General features: G+C 39.0%; 1 protein-coding gene and 1 pseudogene across 1 annotated transcript; one reads left to right on the top strand and one right to left on the bottom strand.

The window, feature by feature from the left end:
• The first annotated feature begins 3,242 nt into the window (after positions 1–3,242).
• On the top strand, positions 3,243–4,623 carry LOC113667284 (uncharacterized). Its single transcript, XM_027183100.2, is given in 6 exon segments — positions 3,243–3,405; positions 3,407–3,584; positions 3,587–3,878; positions 3,880–4,217; positions 4,220–4,350; positions 4,352–4,623. Coding segments are annotated over 6 exon segments (1,119 nt in total). The 5' UTR covers positions 3,243–3,375; the 3' UTR covers positions 4,502–4,623.
• An 11,006-nt stretch (positions 4,624–15,629) lies between these two features.
• On the bottom strand, positions 15,630–17,068 carry LOC113678815 (uncharacterized; annotated as a pseudogene).
• Positions 17,069–17,787: the final 719 nt, after the last annotated feature.

Raw genomic sequence — 17,787 nt, 5'->3', positions numbered from 1 at the left:
CACCATCTTATTCAAAGATCCAATTTGATTGTTTCTTGCCATGTAGACACTTCTGTGGTAAGTCATATTCACTTAGTCTACTGTCTCTTTAAAATAACAGTTCAGAGATAGTCCCTGTGGTGCCTTGCACACTTTGAAGGGGTACTGCCATCCTGAAGTAAAGTTCGCATTGAGCTTTAAATTTCTTGAATGCTTGTGGAGCGTTGGGCGAAAGCCAATCCACCGAAGGAATTGGTAAGCCAGCGAGGTCCGCCATCTTGGATTCGTGCGATAAAAACGAGATTTGGTTCGCTTAAAACACGGCGAAGATGAAGAGTCTGATTCGGTAGCACTACTCCAGCTTTCCTAACACCATGTTGTAGTTCTTGTTTAAGAACAGGTAGCGTAGATTGTTTGACACACACAACGTTTCTTGTCAGAAGCAAAAAGAACACTATCATAAATCACATCACAAGTGAATAATGATCAAAGCCTATATTTTATATGCGGTGGCCTAGGTACTAATATGGTGACCGCTGGCCGGAAACGGAGGCTAGCCAATATCATGACAGTGATCTCCGGTTATCGCAGGGAAGAAGCCTCAGTAATTACATCGGCCGCCCTTCGAGTAAACAACTAAGAGCTTCCTCTGATACCCTTTCCGAGGCGTTGAGTGGAAGGCCACATCAGTCACAGCAGGTAGTATTACGGTGCAGTCATCTCGAGCAATCTTAATGTTCCTGTGAATTCGGCTGTCGTTCATAAATAAAACATAAGCCTTGAACAGTTTTTTTTGTATGTGAAAAAACTTTCGTGTTCTTAAGAGTTTCGATTCGGCCGGATTGTCACTTTCAGATTCTGTTTTAGAGACTTAAAAACTTCTGGGAAAAGTGTTAAATACGACCTGCCGAGCTATTTCAGTATGTAAGCTGGTGCAGATTGTGAACTTTGATGGTTTGACATTTTTGACAGCTTAAGTCTTGTTCAACCAATCAGATTTTTTGAACCACTTTGCCGACAAATTTGGAGGCTGTTGGTAATTTATCGCAATCCCTAACCCTTGTCAAGATAGGATGAATCTTATCTTGCCCTTGTATTTCTCAGATTACAGTATACTTGTTATTCTGTAATTTTGAGACAGAGATTCCAACCTCCGCTAAGTTAGAACTAACTCGAGCTTAGTGTTGATTGAACAATAAGGCTACTCTTTCAGATTGTTCAGTTTCAATGGGAAGCACATTTTAACCAAAGATTAAAGTTTGTCAAGTCTCACAAAATGCCGAGTCATGTTATTTTATGGCATTTATTTACTTTTACATCATATCCTCGATTACAATAAATGTTAACTTACCTTTCCATAATTTCCTCCTCCAAGATATTGCCCCCTTTTCCAAATTGGGAGAGAACAGGCTACAAGGAAAGTTGTAAATGGGCTCAATTTTTGGGTGTTATTTAAACAATTTTTCTGAACATACAACTATTTATACGGAAAAACTTTCAGGATGGACCATTAATGCGCCATATCTTAGTTTTTAGTGTTTCTCTCCTTAGACTGAGTATTACAAAATCAAACTTTAGAGTGCTAAGACCCAAAAGGGAAGGAAATTGCTAAGTTCGGATGGAGTAACTCACCACCTAGCCTGCTCGAGCTGAGCAGGGGAATATTGGTCCGAGGTTACGAGGAAGAAAGAAAGAAATAAGCATCATTAAGATGAATATGACGCCTTCTCGCTAACATTCAGTGCTATCAACTGGTGTAAGTAATTATGACTCCTCGTAGATAAACTTCAGTCTGTTGATGTTTAAGACCAAATAAGTTATCAATCAATGTTTTTATTTTTGCGTTGAGGTTTCTTAAACAACGCTTTTCATTAACGTTAACCTTAAAGAGCCCTAGTTAATCTTTGAGATTGATTGCGCACTAAGTTCTTCCATTTTGATACTTCAAGCGTGAAATCACTATTGTTCGGCCTATAATAATCGACAAGAGGAAGAGAGCAACGTCGTAAAAGCCAACCGATCACAAGGTGTTTTAGTCTCGTACTGTTGAGAATGATGCGAGGTTTAAGTAACTTAATATGTAGACAATGTTTGCTCTGATCTTTTACTGTGAGTCTCCATGAATTGTTAAGGCTTTCTCTTTGATTCGATGATAACACAATGTGAAGGTTATGTTCTGCCTGTCTAGGGCAAGCATAAGAAATTGATTATAAGCCAGCTCTCACGAGCTTTATCGGCAAATCGAAAGAACACAAAAATAGCAGCTTTCGCTGCCACATTCTCTTCAAGAGGACTGGCAGCTGCAGGTGTGGAAACGGAAACCATCTGCAGCAGATCTGATATAGGCATTACTAGAATTTGTAGTTCACTCAGTTGGATTGGCACTAGCAGGTTTTACCAAATGTAGGCAGGTGGGTAGGGATTTTTCATGGAGTAAATGTGCTAGGCTTTCACCCATAATTGAGTTAGGAGTGTTCCCATAGGCCATGAGGAACATTGCCAACTTTTCAATCAGCAGTTTTGAGATTTGCTGCATTGAACAGAACATTTACTTGAAGGTTTGTGCTGACCTAGCAACAGGTAAGCATTGAAAACTCTCATCATTTCAGTATCTTTGTCGACAACTGAAAACTAAACTACTCCATAAACTTTTAATAAAGTGTGCACTGTTGCAGTTTCCTTTTTGCGACAACTAAACGTAAATTCCTTAAGAAGTTCATTGTCTGCTTTAACACCCCTCCCAGGTCATGATGTTGTGTTTAAATATTTTGTATACTCAATATATAGTATAATTATTTGATGCAAAATCCCTTTCTTTTCACTTAACAACCCTTACAAGGGTTTAGGATCTGTCTTGATGGTGGACAAATGGCCATACAGGAATTGGTGAAACTTTTTAACACCAAAAATTATGACAAGGGCTTCTTTCTCCAGCGTGAAGTAGTTTCTTTGAGCTTTCTGTAGGATTCTGGAAACATATCCTATTGGCCGTTCAGTTCCATTTCCTCTCCTGTGGAATGAGACTACACCCACTTAATAATTGGAAGCATCACTTTCAAGAACCAGTCCCTTGTTGGAGACAAAATATACAGGTAGATCAGCAGACTGAAGTAACTTTTTGGCTTTGACAAAAGCTGTGTGCTTTTCCCTCAGCCACTTTCACCTCGCCTCCTTCCCTAAGAGATGGTACAGAGGGTGAAAGTGTATGTTATTTAGGCCCTGTTTACAAGCAGGGGGGTAACCCTAGTGTTAGGGTTACCCTAACAGGTGGGTCAAAGCCTGGTTTACAAGCAAAATTTCACAGGTAGGGTTACTCTACAATGTGGGACAACTTAATGCTGGCTAACTGCATGCATTGCAAACAAAATAGCCGAAAAGGATAGGGTTCTCGGGGGCATGATGAAGGAAGGCAAATGGAAGAAAAATTTTCAGAATGAATCGGGATGTTCTCATGATCCTTGCTAATGAAGTCAAGCCTTTTCTTGAGCTTAGTCGTGGTCCACACAGAGACGATGTATTTTCAGTGGAAAAACAATTGGCTATGACTTTATACTATCTCAGAGATCAGGGGTCTATTCTTATGACTGCTAATGCTTTTGGAGTTGCCCTTGTACAGTGTCTGTTGTTGTTCGTATAGTTTGCTATGTTTTGACTAACAAGTGTGAACTAAATGTTATCAAACCGCCAACCACAGAACAAGAGATGATGGAGCTTGTGTCTAAAATGGAGAACAAATTTGGTTTTCTTCTAGCATTTGGATGTGTGGATGGAACACAAATCCCTATTCTATCACCTAGGGAGAATCCGCATGATTACCTCAGTTACAAAATGGAGCATACTTTGAACATTCAAACGGTTTGCAACTACAAGGGAACTTTCTTACATGTTGATGTAAGGTGGCCATGATGGTCGAGTATTTTCCTACTCAAGAATCAACAGAATGCTCAGCAAAGGTGAACCTCCTATGTTGTATAGGGAAATTTTGCAAGGCTATGACAAAGTGCTTGTGTTATTACTTGGAGGTCCAACATATCCCTTGCTGCCCAATTGTATGAAAGAGTAACCAAATCCAAAATTAAATAGTCTTAACAATTTGCTAAGAAGTAGAAGAAATCCTATCAAATATGCCTTTGGAAGGCTGAAAGCTAGGCGTCAAATCTTAAATAAATGTGTTGACTTGGTACTCTCATTTGTGCTCACTGTTATATATGCCTGTTTTGTGTTACATAATTTTTGTGAAAACGTGGCATGGAAGTAGAAGATGATAATGTTGCCAGATAGATTGCTCATGATAGATAAGTGCAACCAGGCACTGAGCTAGACCGTTTGTATGCATTCAACAGAGCAGAAGGTGCACATATTTGAAATAATTATTACTACTTTGATGTACAGAGAACACATTCTACATTGGCGTATGTTGCACCCTACAGTGTTGTGCAAAAGTAATGCAAACGGAATTCGGCAGGTTTTGTTATTTGTTCAGGCGATCTTTCATCGAAAGTTCGAGCAAAACTTTGATTGAAAGTTTGAGGCCTGTTAAGCGACATTTCGTTCGAACAAAGGACGCTTTTTCGTTTAATTTTCGCCACGAAGCAAAAATTCGCGGCGCATAGCGATATCGCAAGAAGCAAACTACCTGTGATGATAACAATATTATAAAATAACAACGTCAGTGATTATGACAATACATGTAATATTAATTATTGTGATAATACTACCAAAAATAAAGCTTATATTATATATGGAAAAAATAATGTCTGGGTACATTAGCTTTTGTAAACTCTTAACTTTGCCCTACAACAACAATCAAAATTCTAAGTAATCTTAGAACTTAGTGGAAGGACAGTAGTACATTTTAAACAAATAGACCTAAAGGTTTTGGGATTATTCGGATTGTAAGAGATAAGTAAACTAGCTAAAAAGTAGTAAGGCATCACAGTCTTAAATGAGTTCAAAGTATGGGTTATGGATAAGATCAATGGCTGGCAAGGTCTGGGTCTTTTAATTGGTTGACCTTACTTTAACTCTCCTTCTGATACATTAGCTCTCTTCTTTCTCTTCTTTTCTTTCGGTTTTCTTGAATTCTGATAATACTCTTGACTCGGTTCTGAATGTTCTCTCTTTTGAGTTTTTTACTTGTTGTTTGATTCCACGGTTGTAATAAGACAAGAACAATGTCAAATGAACCACTCAAGAGGGTATAGAAGAGATTAGGAGTGAATGTCTGTGAAAATCGAAGAAAATCAGAAAAACGCGGCAACTTTCAAAAAATCGATTTGGCTCATACTTCGTCTGTTTGAAGGCCTAGGTAAGTAACTGAAGGATATGAGGCTAGGTGTTTGAAAACTGTTTCCCATTTAACTGCAGAAAGCCATGAAAGAAGGTCATCCTATTGCAAGTTTGCTGCTGCTTGTTTGTGAGGGAATTGAGCCGTGATGAAGTAGTCACACTTTTCTCACCTACCCAAAGGTCTGAAATATTTCAAACTCGGCAAGGCAAAGAGCTGACTGGTAGTGCCTGCAAGCCTCAGATATTTCAACCAAAGAAAACTCAGGTGTTGGTTTTTGGGTCTGTGGTGTGAAATCTTTAGGATCTAGAAGCACTTTTGCATGAACAGCGATCAAAGTTTGATTAAATTACATTGGCTAAAAACAGATAGGTTAAAACGAGAATCGACAAACAGAGAGCTTAAAAATTGATGTTAAACAGTTGTGGTTGAGGTGGTGAGATCTTTTGTGGAAATACTTTCCTAGTGACAACGGATAATTGCAAGACAACACTAGGTCAATTCAACTTTATTTACAACATGATGAATGAGCAAGTTTATTTACATCTTTGCTAAGGTAACAATCAAAGTTAATTTTGCTTTTAATGGACTTCCAAACTTTTTCCTTTTTGTGGGAGATTCAATGGGAAAACAGCTAAACACAAGCACCTGCAATGCTTGAAGTTTTGTCACATCTAGTTGCTGTTTTTTAAAACAGTGGGTCAGACTCTTCCAGGGGATCATCACTGAGGGATGCAAAAGCCTCTCGGTCAATGGTTACTCCTGGATGACTGAACTAGAAAGTAGGAATATTTACTTGTTAGTTTTGGACCAACAACACTAAACAGGGTCAAATTCCGGTTCTGGTGTCAAGGGCAAAGATGCTCTGTATTGTAGCGCAATTTTTCTAACAGGTCCATTTTGTGAACAGTTGTGAAAACAGGGTTTTGCCTTCACAAATGAACGGACGGACAGGGACAACTCTTAAAAATTCTTTCTGGGTAAAGGCTTTCCTTGGGGGCACTCGCTGGCTGCGGGAAGGTAACTGGAATCTATTACGGCTGCTGACTATCCTTGAGAGAATGACTAACAACAACAGGGTTGGCTCCAACGTAGATTTATTCTGCAAGCTCTACTACAACTTTGACCAGAACGGACCTGGCCAGGGCTGGTTCAACCCCGTTCTTCTCTTCTCTTTTCTTCTCCTCTTCCTCCTCTTTCTTCTTTTTTAAGCTTTACAAAACAGTCCTATTTAAGTCTAACGTACATGGATAACGTAATGCCATGAATAATCGAAAGGATCATGTAATCTACTACACTATTGGCTCAGTAGGAATTTCGCCTTTTACAACATTAATCACTTTAAAAGAGTTCCGGTGGATAACAGTTACACAAAAGGACATGACAGGTGGCTGTTACAGTTTAACACTAATAACAACTGTTTACGGGTGACTGAAGGAGAACTGATAGCGTTTACGCTTGCTGAACTAAGCTTTTTACGTTGAATATTGTATTTTTTTAAGCGTAAGCATGAAAGAACTCGATAACTAAAACTCCTATCGTTACACAGTTTATGCAAGTTCCATGAAAGAAAAACAAGCTGCCACTTTCCCTAATGAATCCAGATGTTGCTCAATCTTGATTAGTGTTTATGTGTGAGAAGTTTTTTTGGGTTCTGTTTGGTGAAACTATTATTGGTTTATGATGAAAATCATTTTGGTGTAACAGGCGAGGCTGTTAATAGAGGATACAAAGGCACAAATGAATTTAAATAACTATTATTCCTTTCAAGTTCCAGAATCTCTTAATGAAGCACTGCTATTCTACACTGACATTTTGACGTTTCTTCCAGAGGGCATTTCCTGCCTAAACTGTGCGGTATTTCACAGTCGAAAGCATCTTTATTTACTGCATAAACAACAGGGATGATATTTTTAGATCTCCCAAATCCATTTGCTGGAAATTCTCTCAGTCTGAGTAATACTGCACAGAGAGCAAAGGAAGATACAACACACAAGTCGCCTGATTGCCTGGTGTTGAATGAACAGCTTTTTGGCGGGCTTGAGACCTGCTCGCAGAATAGTCCGTACTTCATTGGGGAATTAACTAAATATTTTACTCTCTGCAAAAGCAACCTGCTTGATTTTACATAAAGCTTTCATTACCACATACCAGTGCTTTTTGGAGTCAAGATTGGATCCCGTAACTCTGGAAAGCTCAGCCAATTGATCCAAGGTTTCAGTCTCCATGAAAAGATCATGAAGCATCAAATATAACAAATTAAAAATACAAGAATGTAAAAGATAAAGACAATAAACAAAGGGTAAAAAGCAAAGAATGTCGTTAAGAGTCAAAGATAACTTTAGACAGGCCACGTTTAAAAGCAGGCAGTGACTCTACATTCCTTAATGAGGTGTCTAACCCATTCCATGTATTAGTGCTAAAATTTACTGACAACCGATGACCCCATCTTCTTGCGGCACTGGATTTTCGAATGTCATTTCTTGATCTTGTGGAGTAACTATGAGAATCACCAGTGAATGTAAGAGGGATAGAGTGATGAAAATGGTTGATAATCAATTTATACATAAAAATAGCATGATGTTCCTTTCTACATCGCAATAATGACTTCCAGCCAAGTATCTTTAGCACCCCAGCTGCAGAAAAATGTGCAGGAAGATCTAAAATGAGGCAAGCAGCCCTATTCTCTAACACTTGAAGCTCAGACATTAAGGAGGGATATCCGCGATCTCCCCAAATGATATCCTCATAGTCAAAAAGAGGTAAAATGAAACCATTAAAAAACATGATTCTAGTGTTGAGTGGGAGGCAAGGTTTAATACGCCTTCAGAGACCTAACTTTTTACTGATCTTACCACAAATATAATCAATGTAGTCAGTCCAGGAAAACCGGTTATTAATCACAATACCCAAGTGTGTACACGAATCTACATTATCGAGAGGGATATCGTCAGCAGAAATAAGGATGGACCCAATTTTGCTTAAGGAGGAACTACTACCGATAAGTAAAAATTTGGATTTCTTAACATTCAGAGTAAGTTGGTTAGCCCTAAGCCATTCACATATATGTTTTAAGTATTAATCTTGCTTTGTAAGTCCACAGTAGATTTGGAGGTGAGATATAGAACAGTGTCATCTGAGTGACCTGACAGAACTGCAAAACGTCAGGTAGATCATTCATGTTAATTATAAATAGAAGTGGGCCCAATGTTTGCCAATCGAAACAGGGGCAACTTTGGAGCATACATCATTACAGCTGGTCACTTGTTTTCTGTTCATTAAGAATGAAGTAAACCAGGCTTTGGCAGGTGGCACATTAACAGTGCCACTAGCTTAAAAAAGAGCTTGAAAAGTGGCACATAGAGCTGATTTTACTTCCATGGTCGATGGCCTTGTTGAGACTACCTGCGATAAACCCTTAGAGGGCATGGCCTTGAACTTAAAAAGTGGATAAACTTTGATAATTAGGTAAATCAGGGAATAAACATCGCTTTCACCGGATAGTTCCCTGTTCTGTCTAAAAGTTCTGGTGCAATGAACTATTCTTGTAATGACCTTTAAAATGCGACAGTTTTGGAATGGCAATTTTAGCTTTTGTAGAGGGAACACATGCGAAAATCGATTATGATGGGGTGTAGAAGCTGGTCTTCATGTTTCTCTTAAACAATGTTGTTGCCTGTAAGGTCATTACGTGTAAATCCACATTTAGGAATGTGGGCTAACGTGACAGCCATGTCATGAAGAATGCTGTTCCAATCCTTCTGCTCAGAAACATTGTTTTTTGCTGCTTTGCACACAGTGAGGCTTTTGCCTTCGTCCCCATGGTGCTATAGCACAAGACTGACTGGCTTTTTCTCTAATAAAACACCAAACAAAAGTGGGATGCTAGGATGATCCCCCAATTGTTTCAAAACATGCACCTTATATCTTGCTTATTTTTGCTAAAAGGAAAACCTAACTCTCTTGTCTCTTTGTACTCTTTGATTACCACAGAAAAGCCGCAGTACATTCCAGGATAGTCTTCAAAAGTGCTGCTACTGATAGATCAAGCCCTTAGGTCTCGAACGAAATTTTTTGGTGCAAGCTCTTTAAAAGTTGTGCCTTCAGTGGCCTTTGGTGTTGCCAGAACTTGAATGGCCTCTTTCTTTTTTTTTTTCCATGAGATTCTTTTGAAGAGATGATGAGACCATCCTTTTTTCCCCTTTGGCAAGTTTTGCTCAGAATCAGCCATTCTTCTTTTCTTTGCTGCTTCTTTGGGAAGATCAATGGCTGGGCGACGTCTGGATCTTGTAATTGGTTGACCGCACTTTAACTCTCCTTCTGATACATTGCCTCTCTTCTTTCTCTCTTTTTTTTTTTGGCTGTTTTCTTGAATTCTTGTAATATTCTTGACACTGTTTTGAATGTTCTCTCTTTTGAGTTTGGCTTCTTGTTTGAGTCCATGGTTGTAATAAGACAGGAATAATCTCAAATGAACTTAGACCAATATATAGTACTAAGTAATACCTGCGTCTATACCTAAACACTATCTCACATTTTGCAAAACCTTATATGCTCACAAACAACGCAGCCATGTGTCCAGGAAATGGGCTGGATAAAATGCAAGACGTGACATTTTATGTATGACATAACCTCAAAATAATTTTGTCACACATGAAATATATCATGCCTTGAGGAGTGCTTCTCAATAGTTTATGTAGAAAAATGTACCTTAACTAAAACTATATCACAGGAACTAAGAGCTTTCTATCATCAGTATCTTAGTGCTGTCTGATACACTATTCAATAGCTATGGCTAATATGCACTTAATAATAATAATAATAATGTTTATTTCTTATATTGCGCAGTCTAGCATGCGATAAAGATATGATCGAGTGCGCATTACAACCCTAAAATCTTAAAGTAATAAATGGCTAGTCCAGATAATGATAATAATAATAATAATTTACAATTTTCGGAAAACAATAAAAGTAAGATGTGAGTTAATAAAAGAACTAATAAAAAGCTAATTTGAAAAGATGTGTCTTTAGTAAAACTTTAAAAATGTTCAATGATTGACATTGTCTAATTTCTAGAGGGAGTCGATTCCATACTTTGGGCGCAGCATTTTCAAACGCCCTATCCCCGAGTGTCTTTTTTGTTCTATACGTATTGTCCATTAGGAGTATGCCCCGGTATGATCTCAACTGTTACCGCGAGCTCTCTTTGATTTTTATCAAGTCTGAAAGATATTGTGGTGCGACACCGTAGATACATTTGTGAACTAGCATTGCTATCTTGAATTCTATTCTGTGGGTAACCGGAAGCCAGTGCAGGTTGATCAGGGATGGTGTGATAGGATCATACCTAGATATAGTACATACCAGGCGAGCACCCGCGTTCTGCAGGCGTTGCAGCTTACCAAGATGACCAGCGGGCGTACCATATAATAGACCGTTACAATAGTCTAATCGTGACATTATAATAGCCTGTACAATGGACTTCCTATTATCATATGATAAATACTTTCTAATACGCCGGATGTTATGTAGATGGTAATAAATATTCTGACATATGCTGTTAATATGTGTGGTCATATTCATGTTTGCATCAAACCAAGCACCCAGGTTTCTAACAGAGTAAACCGCAGAAACCTTTACCTTACCTACTTGCAAGTCACTTATCATAACCTTATTTAACTGTGCGCGTGTACCTATAATAAGAAACTCGGTCTTAGCATCGTTCAGCCGAAGTTTGTCTTGGACCACTTACATCATGACAAATGCTCCAAAAAGTTAAAAACGTTTCAAGCACTTGTGAAACACTCTAAGAAATGCTATGTAGACAGACCTATCCCTAGAAGATCGGTGTTTTTCCAAGATGACAAAGAAGTACCGTTAATAGCACCTCAAGGTATAAGATCCCCCACTGTTAGAAGCGAATACAAAATATGGTTGATTGGAGTTGTGGAATGCTTGAATGGAATTCAGAATTACAGGCATAATATTAAGTTCACTCTAGTAACAAATGGGTAGATCATTGATTTGAGTACTACTTAAGTTGGTTCAAAGAAGCAAGGTAAGACTTGGATTTGAATGCAGTAGCATCTAACAAAGCTCTAATTATTTCTTTCCTTACTGTATAGTAAAAGATATTTACCAGTGATGCTGTGACCTAGCTTCCACTTCTTTTTGCACAGTGTGGTCTATTGCGGTTGCCTATTATCTAAATGCTCTACCCACTAACATGAATTAAATGAGTATTTAGCAAAATTATGCATAATATGGATAAAGCGCTTTGCTTATTTGCACTGCATTGTACATTCTATTGTTCAGGGGAACACTACACTTGCTAAGTCTCAAAGCTTAGAGATTAAAACTGTCAGTTGGTGTACTGAAATATGCTCAATCAGGTCCATGTCCTTTAATGGGAAACTGGCAGACTTTAGAATACAGCATGGTTCTTACAAAGTATTTTCAACAGTTCCTCAAAGGTCTCAAAAATACACGACCCCATTCATTTAGGAGCTAGTACCACTGGCAGGCGCCTGTTTTATGTTCCTCCACAAGGAAGGTGGTATACCATTTTTTTTTTACCTAGGCAAAATTAAATATGCTTAGGCCAAACAAAACATTGTCACTTTGAAAGAGAGAGTATCATGGAATGGACACTTACCAGTTGCAGTGCACGAAAAACAAGGGGACATTGATGCTAGACAAGCTCTCCTTGTTGCCAAAAGAATAGCCCACGGATCAACACCAGTAGCTGGGATAACATGCATAAGTAATCTAATAGTTGGGTACAGGGAAGGTTAGGCTACCCACGAGGTAAATGCAATTTGGTGGCAAAACCTATATAATGCAAGTCTCCTGGGAAGAGTGTGCATCAGTCTATTTAAAAGTCTTCATGTTGAAAACCTCTGGAGTAAAACAGAACGTTTTTCTGATTCCAGTTACTTTTTATGTTTAGAGGTCCGTTCAGTTGAGGAATGAACTGCATATTACTGAATGTCTTGTTCTCGTACTAAATCTAACAAATGAAATATCTGAGGTGTAACCTTTTTGTCTACAATGCTAAATTGAACTGGAATTCATCGTATTTGTAGAGGAACCTCAGAGAAAACCAAAAAAGCATAAATTTTAAAGGTATTATTAAAAAAAAAGTAAATAAAAAAATCTTAATTTGAGAATTGTGTGGTTCATATGTGGAAAATAATTGGAACATTTATGTTCAAGCTACTACTACCTTCTTTGTATATAATAATCTGTACTCTATAACTATAAGGTATAGCTATACCTACCTCAGGTAAGAGGGTATGGAAGAGATGAAAAGTAACCCTCAGGTATACACTACCTAAGGGGTGATAGGAGAGATTAAAAGTTACCCTCAGGCATATACTACCCATGAGGGTATGGAAGAGATTAAGTGTGAATGTCTGTAAACATCGCTGAAAATCCGAAAAATGTGGCAACTGTCAAAAATTGATTTCACTCATACTTCGTCTGTTTGAGGGCCTGAAGGAAATGAGGTTAGACTTTTGAAAACTATATCCCATTTAACTGGAGAAAGCCACGAAGGAAAGTCATCCTACCGAAAGTTCGGATTTTAACTTGCAAGAACTCCAAATTTTACACTTTTCAGCTTCATGCTGCACAGATATTTGCATAGCTGTGAATCCTTCTTGAGTATAATTGATTACATTGATTCTTCCTAAGTCAAAATATAAAAATAGTTTATACATCTGCTTGTTTGTGAGGGAATTAAGGCTCTATTAAATAGACACAATTTTCTCACTAAAACATATCAAACTCAGCCAGTTAGAAAGCTGACCATTAGTGCCTCCAATCCTCTGGTATTTCAACCAAAGACAACTCAGTTGTGGGTGTTTGGGTCTGCAATTTCGAATCTTTAGGATCTTATATCCCTTTTGCATGCTCTGATGAATGAGCGAGCTTATTTACATGTTTGCCTAGACAACCTTTGCCTTGGTTTTAACGGACTTCCACACTTTTTCCTTTCCCCTGGCAGACTCAATGGGAAAATGGCTAAACACTAGCACCTTCAATGCTTAAAGTTTTGTCACATTTAGCCTCTGTTTGTTGTGGGTGCCGTTGGTGTGTGTTGTTGCTCAGCTCTTCCAAGATAAAGGAGAAGGCAGAAGTTTAAGAGTGCACCGGTGCCTCTCTTTTTCCCTTTTACAAGACGTCTCCCACCCCTTTGGATTTGCTTGGAATTACCAATGATTGGATGACGTCTTCACTGACTTTGTGGTCCTCGGAGCTTGATGACTGGAGTGTTGGTGTTTGCAGAGTTGTAGGCACTGGTGGGGTTGAAGGCATTGGGTCGAATACCTCCATGGGGTCATTGCTAAGGGATGCAACAGCCTTGAGGCCTATGGTTGGCAGGTTATTGGTCAGAGGAACTGGATCAAAATTGATCGCCCAAGTTGGAAATGCAAAGAACTGAATGGTAATGAAAATCATTCACCATAATTGGTAACTCAGGCAATCTGCAGTAGTATCCTTAGACATTTGGAAGTACTTGCATTTCCATTTCCTCCTGAAATAGCACTTACTTAGACTTTTCCTTTTAGCTAGGTGTTTCTTCAAATCTTTACACTCTCTCTTGGGTCGATCACTTGATTTTAACAAGAAAACTGGCTGCTGTGAGCTCTTTTACGAGTCATCAGAAGTCATAGATGGCAAGTCAGCCAGTGGTTAATTAACACAAATCTGGAACTTTGATGTAAACACTTCTTAGCATGCACTTGCATTCCTTTTCTCAGGCAGTGTTAGAAAGTAATAACTCTAAACATAATACCCTGAGGTTATAAAGTTAAGCAGGTCGTAAAAGGTCTTTTATCCCACATCTTCCAAGCTGAGTGAGTTTAAGAAGAGTTTGCCTTGCAGCATCTGGTAATTTTGCTTGCAATTTAAATTAGAGCAAGACCCAATTAGGCACACACATACTCTTTAAGAGCGGTTGATAAGTGGGTTGTACGAAGCTGCTGGTGCTGCACGGGCTGCAGGGGCTGCTTGTGCTGCATGGGCTGCTGGAACCGCTGATGTTTCTTGTGTCTTTATAGCACTCATTATTTAAAGAAGAAGAGGAAGATGAGGCTGGTAATGGAGGGTACCAAGGCACAAATGAATTTAAATAATTTTTATTCCCTTCAAGTTCTGGAATCTCATAATCAAGCTCTGCTATTCCACACTGATATTTTGACATTTCTTTCAAAGGGCATTTTCTGCCCAAACTGTTTGGTATTTCACAGTTGTCATTTTCTTCATTAATCGCATCAACAATAGGAATAATATTTTTAGATCTCACAAATTCATTTGCTTGAAATTCTCTTGTCTAAGTAATATGGCACAGAAACCAAACGAAGATACAAGATACAATTTGCCTGATTGTCTGGTGTTGAATGAACAGCCTTTTTGGTGGGTTTGAGTCCTGCTTGCGGAATAGAGCGTACTTGATCGGGGAATCAACCAAATATTTCACTCTGCAAAAGCATTTGGCTTGATTTCACATTAAGCTTTCGTTAGCACATACCAGTGCCTTTTTGGGGTTAAGATTGGATCCCGTAACTCTGGAAAGCTCAGCCAAGCAATCAAACACTTCAGTCCCCATGATGAGATTGCATGAAATGATTGTGTTCCAAGATTTATTGTGTTTTCTTAATTGAAACTTGTGCCAAGGTAAAATACTTATTATCAGGTGAACCTTTAACTTTTATAAATACTTACTGCAATGGACAGAAGGTTCCTGGCCAAGCATTAGGTGGCACACAAGTAAACAATACATGATGTTACGCAGTGTACATGCAAATGAAGCAAGTGATCTGGGTTCTAAAAGCAGATGCACGTGTTACCGTTCGCAAATACAACAACTGACTTTGAAATGCATTTTCAGTCATACTTCTTTTTATGATGAGACTGAGTTGCAAGATACCCAGAAATGCAAGAGTATTTAAATACAGCAATATTTTACCACACATTTTAAATTACATTGTTAGTTAAGTGATTTGCTAACTCTTAGAACTGTCTTTTAGTGATCATTCCATGGAAGCTACGAAGGGCTTCCTATAATTAAAAAAGAACAAAGTTATAGTGGAAACTCTGAAACTCTGAAACTCTGAGCCGTATTGAGGGGTGTTCTTACTGAACATGAGTATGATGGTTGATGGTTGATGGTTTCAATACTATTGAAATTAATACAAGCTAGTCCAAGGTAGAAGATTTTGGAGAAAGGATTGAATCAGTGGTAATTGAGAAGAAAAGCTCCCAAAAAACCCTGTCGGCTGACTGTTGGTCGACTGTCGGTAATGTGTCGGTAACCTGTTGGTAGCTTTTCGGTAAAACGTTAACACAAACCTTAATGTTTTCTTTCGGTTTTCGCTTGATACAACATCCAACACGTGTAATACATTGACAAGAATAGCCTTTCATAGATTTGGTGGCTCCTAAAGGAGCTGTTTTGTGAGTGGTGAAATATACACGATACTTCACTCGTAGAATCGTGCCTCGAACTTCATTGGCAACAGCTGCCCCTCTCTCCTCATGTTGATCATGACCAGGATGTAGCACTGAAGTCTTTTGCAACAGACAACCTCCAGATCTCGCACCGATTTAACTTCTTGGTCGTGGAGGACAAGGTCCAGTTCCATTGAGTCTACCTTTTTCAGTTCTGCTATCGCCATGAAGTCTCGTAGTGTGCTCCGAGGACAGCCTGCAAGACGGAAGGCACATGCCATGCTGCACCTGTTCTCTTTCAGCATCTGGAGAACCTGGTCATATTGTTTGTGTATGTTGGCCAGGCTCTGGGTGCTGGTGTGAATGTCTGCCGTCTGCTGGTGTTGCTGTTGTGATGCAGGTGGGTGTTCTTGTGGCGCGGGTTGGTTCCTGCTCGGAGTTCTGCAATGACCTTCTTTGCGTTTAAGAGGCGCCTCTCGAGGTTTTTAACGACCTCATCCTTGTTCCACACAAGGTTGGCTAGCTTTTCAGCCTCTTTCTCGCATTCCTTTAGCAACGTCGTCAGTTCCTGTTTCTGTTCCTGCTGGTTCTGGAAGGCCTGACCCACTCTTTTGTAGTCCTTTTGCAGTAACTCATACTTTTTCTTTAGATCGTCGTGTGACGTATCAGCCTACTGTCGGCCGACAGTTGACCGACAGGTGTTTTGGGGAGCTCTTCTTCACAATTACCGAATCAGTTATGAAAACTCCCTCGGTTCTGTGAAAATGCTGGGTTTCACGACAGGTTATATCATCAGCACTGGGGGCTACACCATTTTGTAACAGTTAGGAAAATGAAGTTTAATTTGCATTACTATATGGCAAGGTAGTCTTGAAGTAAATACCACCAGAAGAAGTAAATAGAATAAAAACATGTTAAGTTTAGTTTAAGTTGATGTACTATGTATTTGTTGCTGTTCAATTTTATCCTTGTTTCAATTTGTCTTTTTCTTTGTTTTACACTCATTTTCATATGTTACGACACAATATTGAGCCAAGGATAAAATTGAACCACAAGCTATACCTTTATCATGCTCAGAACAAAGCACCATTGTTTGTTGTTCTTTATTGGGTTGAGATAATTACAGAGTTCATGTTCAAAAGTAAGCATTTGGAAGAACCATGGCAATATGCCCTGGTGTGCCACAACCTCGTTCTCAGGGTATCTCATCTTCCCGCCCCCTGGAGCGAGCGAAAAACATCCATTCTGTCCAGCCTGTCCTGTTTCTTGAAAGTATTCCCTTATTGTGCGAGGTGGTCCCACATGGATGACATGCCGTATTGATGGAATATCGACTCCCATCCCCATGGCAACAGTAGCAAAGATAACCCTCACTTTGGACTGAGGAAGAGCTTCATCGATGTTTACTGCTTTAACAGTGCGCAAGAAGACAAGTTAGACTGGAATCCTTGATAAAGTAATCAAGACCTGCAAACATTGGTAAGCAATAACTTGTTTTGTGATTATGTTATCTAGCTCGTAGTCATTACACTAAGTAAAATTTACTGCTTGTTTTTTACCTTTCCTTTGATTCCTTTAATTGCCGCCCGCTCGTTTTCAAAATTGAGATTATTCTTAAGCTATGATCATAATACTTAGGTGATTTCTTTACGTAACTTCAGTTGACCGCTTTGATATAATAACGCCCTAAGGAATAGGAAAAGGAATAAAGAAAGAAAAGATCCTATTTGGTTTGGTGTTTATTGCATGTGCGTGTATCAACCCGGGAATCAAATTTACAACTCTAGCTTGAAAGGAATCATCTATAGTCATGCATTGCATGAAGTAAACAGTTGCCATCTTTGGAGGTTAGGGGCTGGCAATAAAGAAGTCCTGCATTTCCCTCTTCTTTATCCAACCGGTTTTCTGGAGAGTCTCTGTTTTCAGAAGCTTGCTGGCAGTCTGCCATCCTCTGGAAAACTTTGGGTAAATCATTTTCAGCGCGCAAAGCTGATGCAAGATTTAATAAATCGCTCACCATTTTATCTTGAGGGTCTCCATTGAGAGTAAGGATGGAATGGTTACCT

Source organism: Pocillopora damicornis, chromosome 6 (assembly GCF_964200805.1).
Source record: "Pocillopora damicornis chromosome 6, jaPocDami1.2, whole genome shotgun sequence".
Classification (NCBI taxonomy): domain Eukaryota; kingdom Metazoa; phylum Cnidaria; class Anthozoa; order Scleractinia; family Pocilloporidae; genus Pocillopora; species Pocillopora damicornis.
The sequence above is the reverse complement of the archived record's forward strand: the minus strand, read 5'-3'. Positions and strand labels throughout refer to the sequence as shown.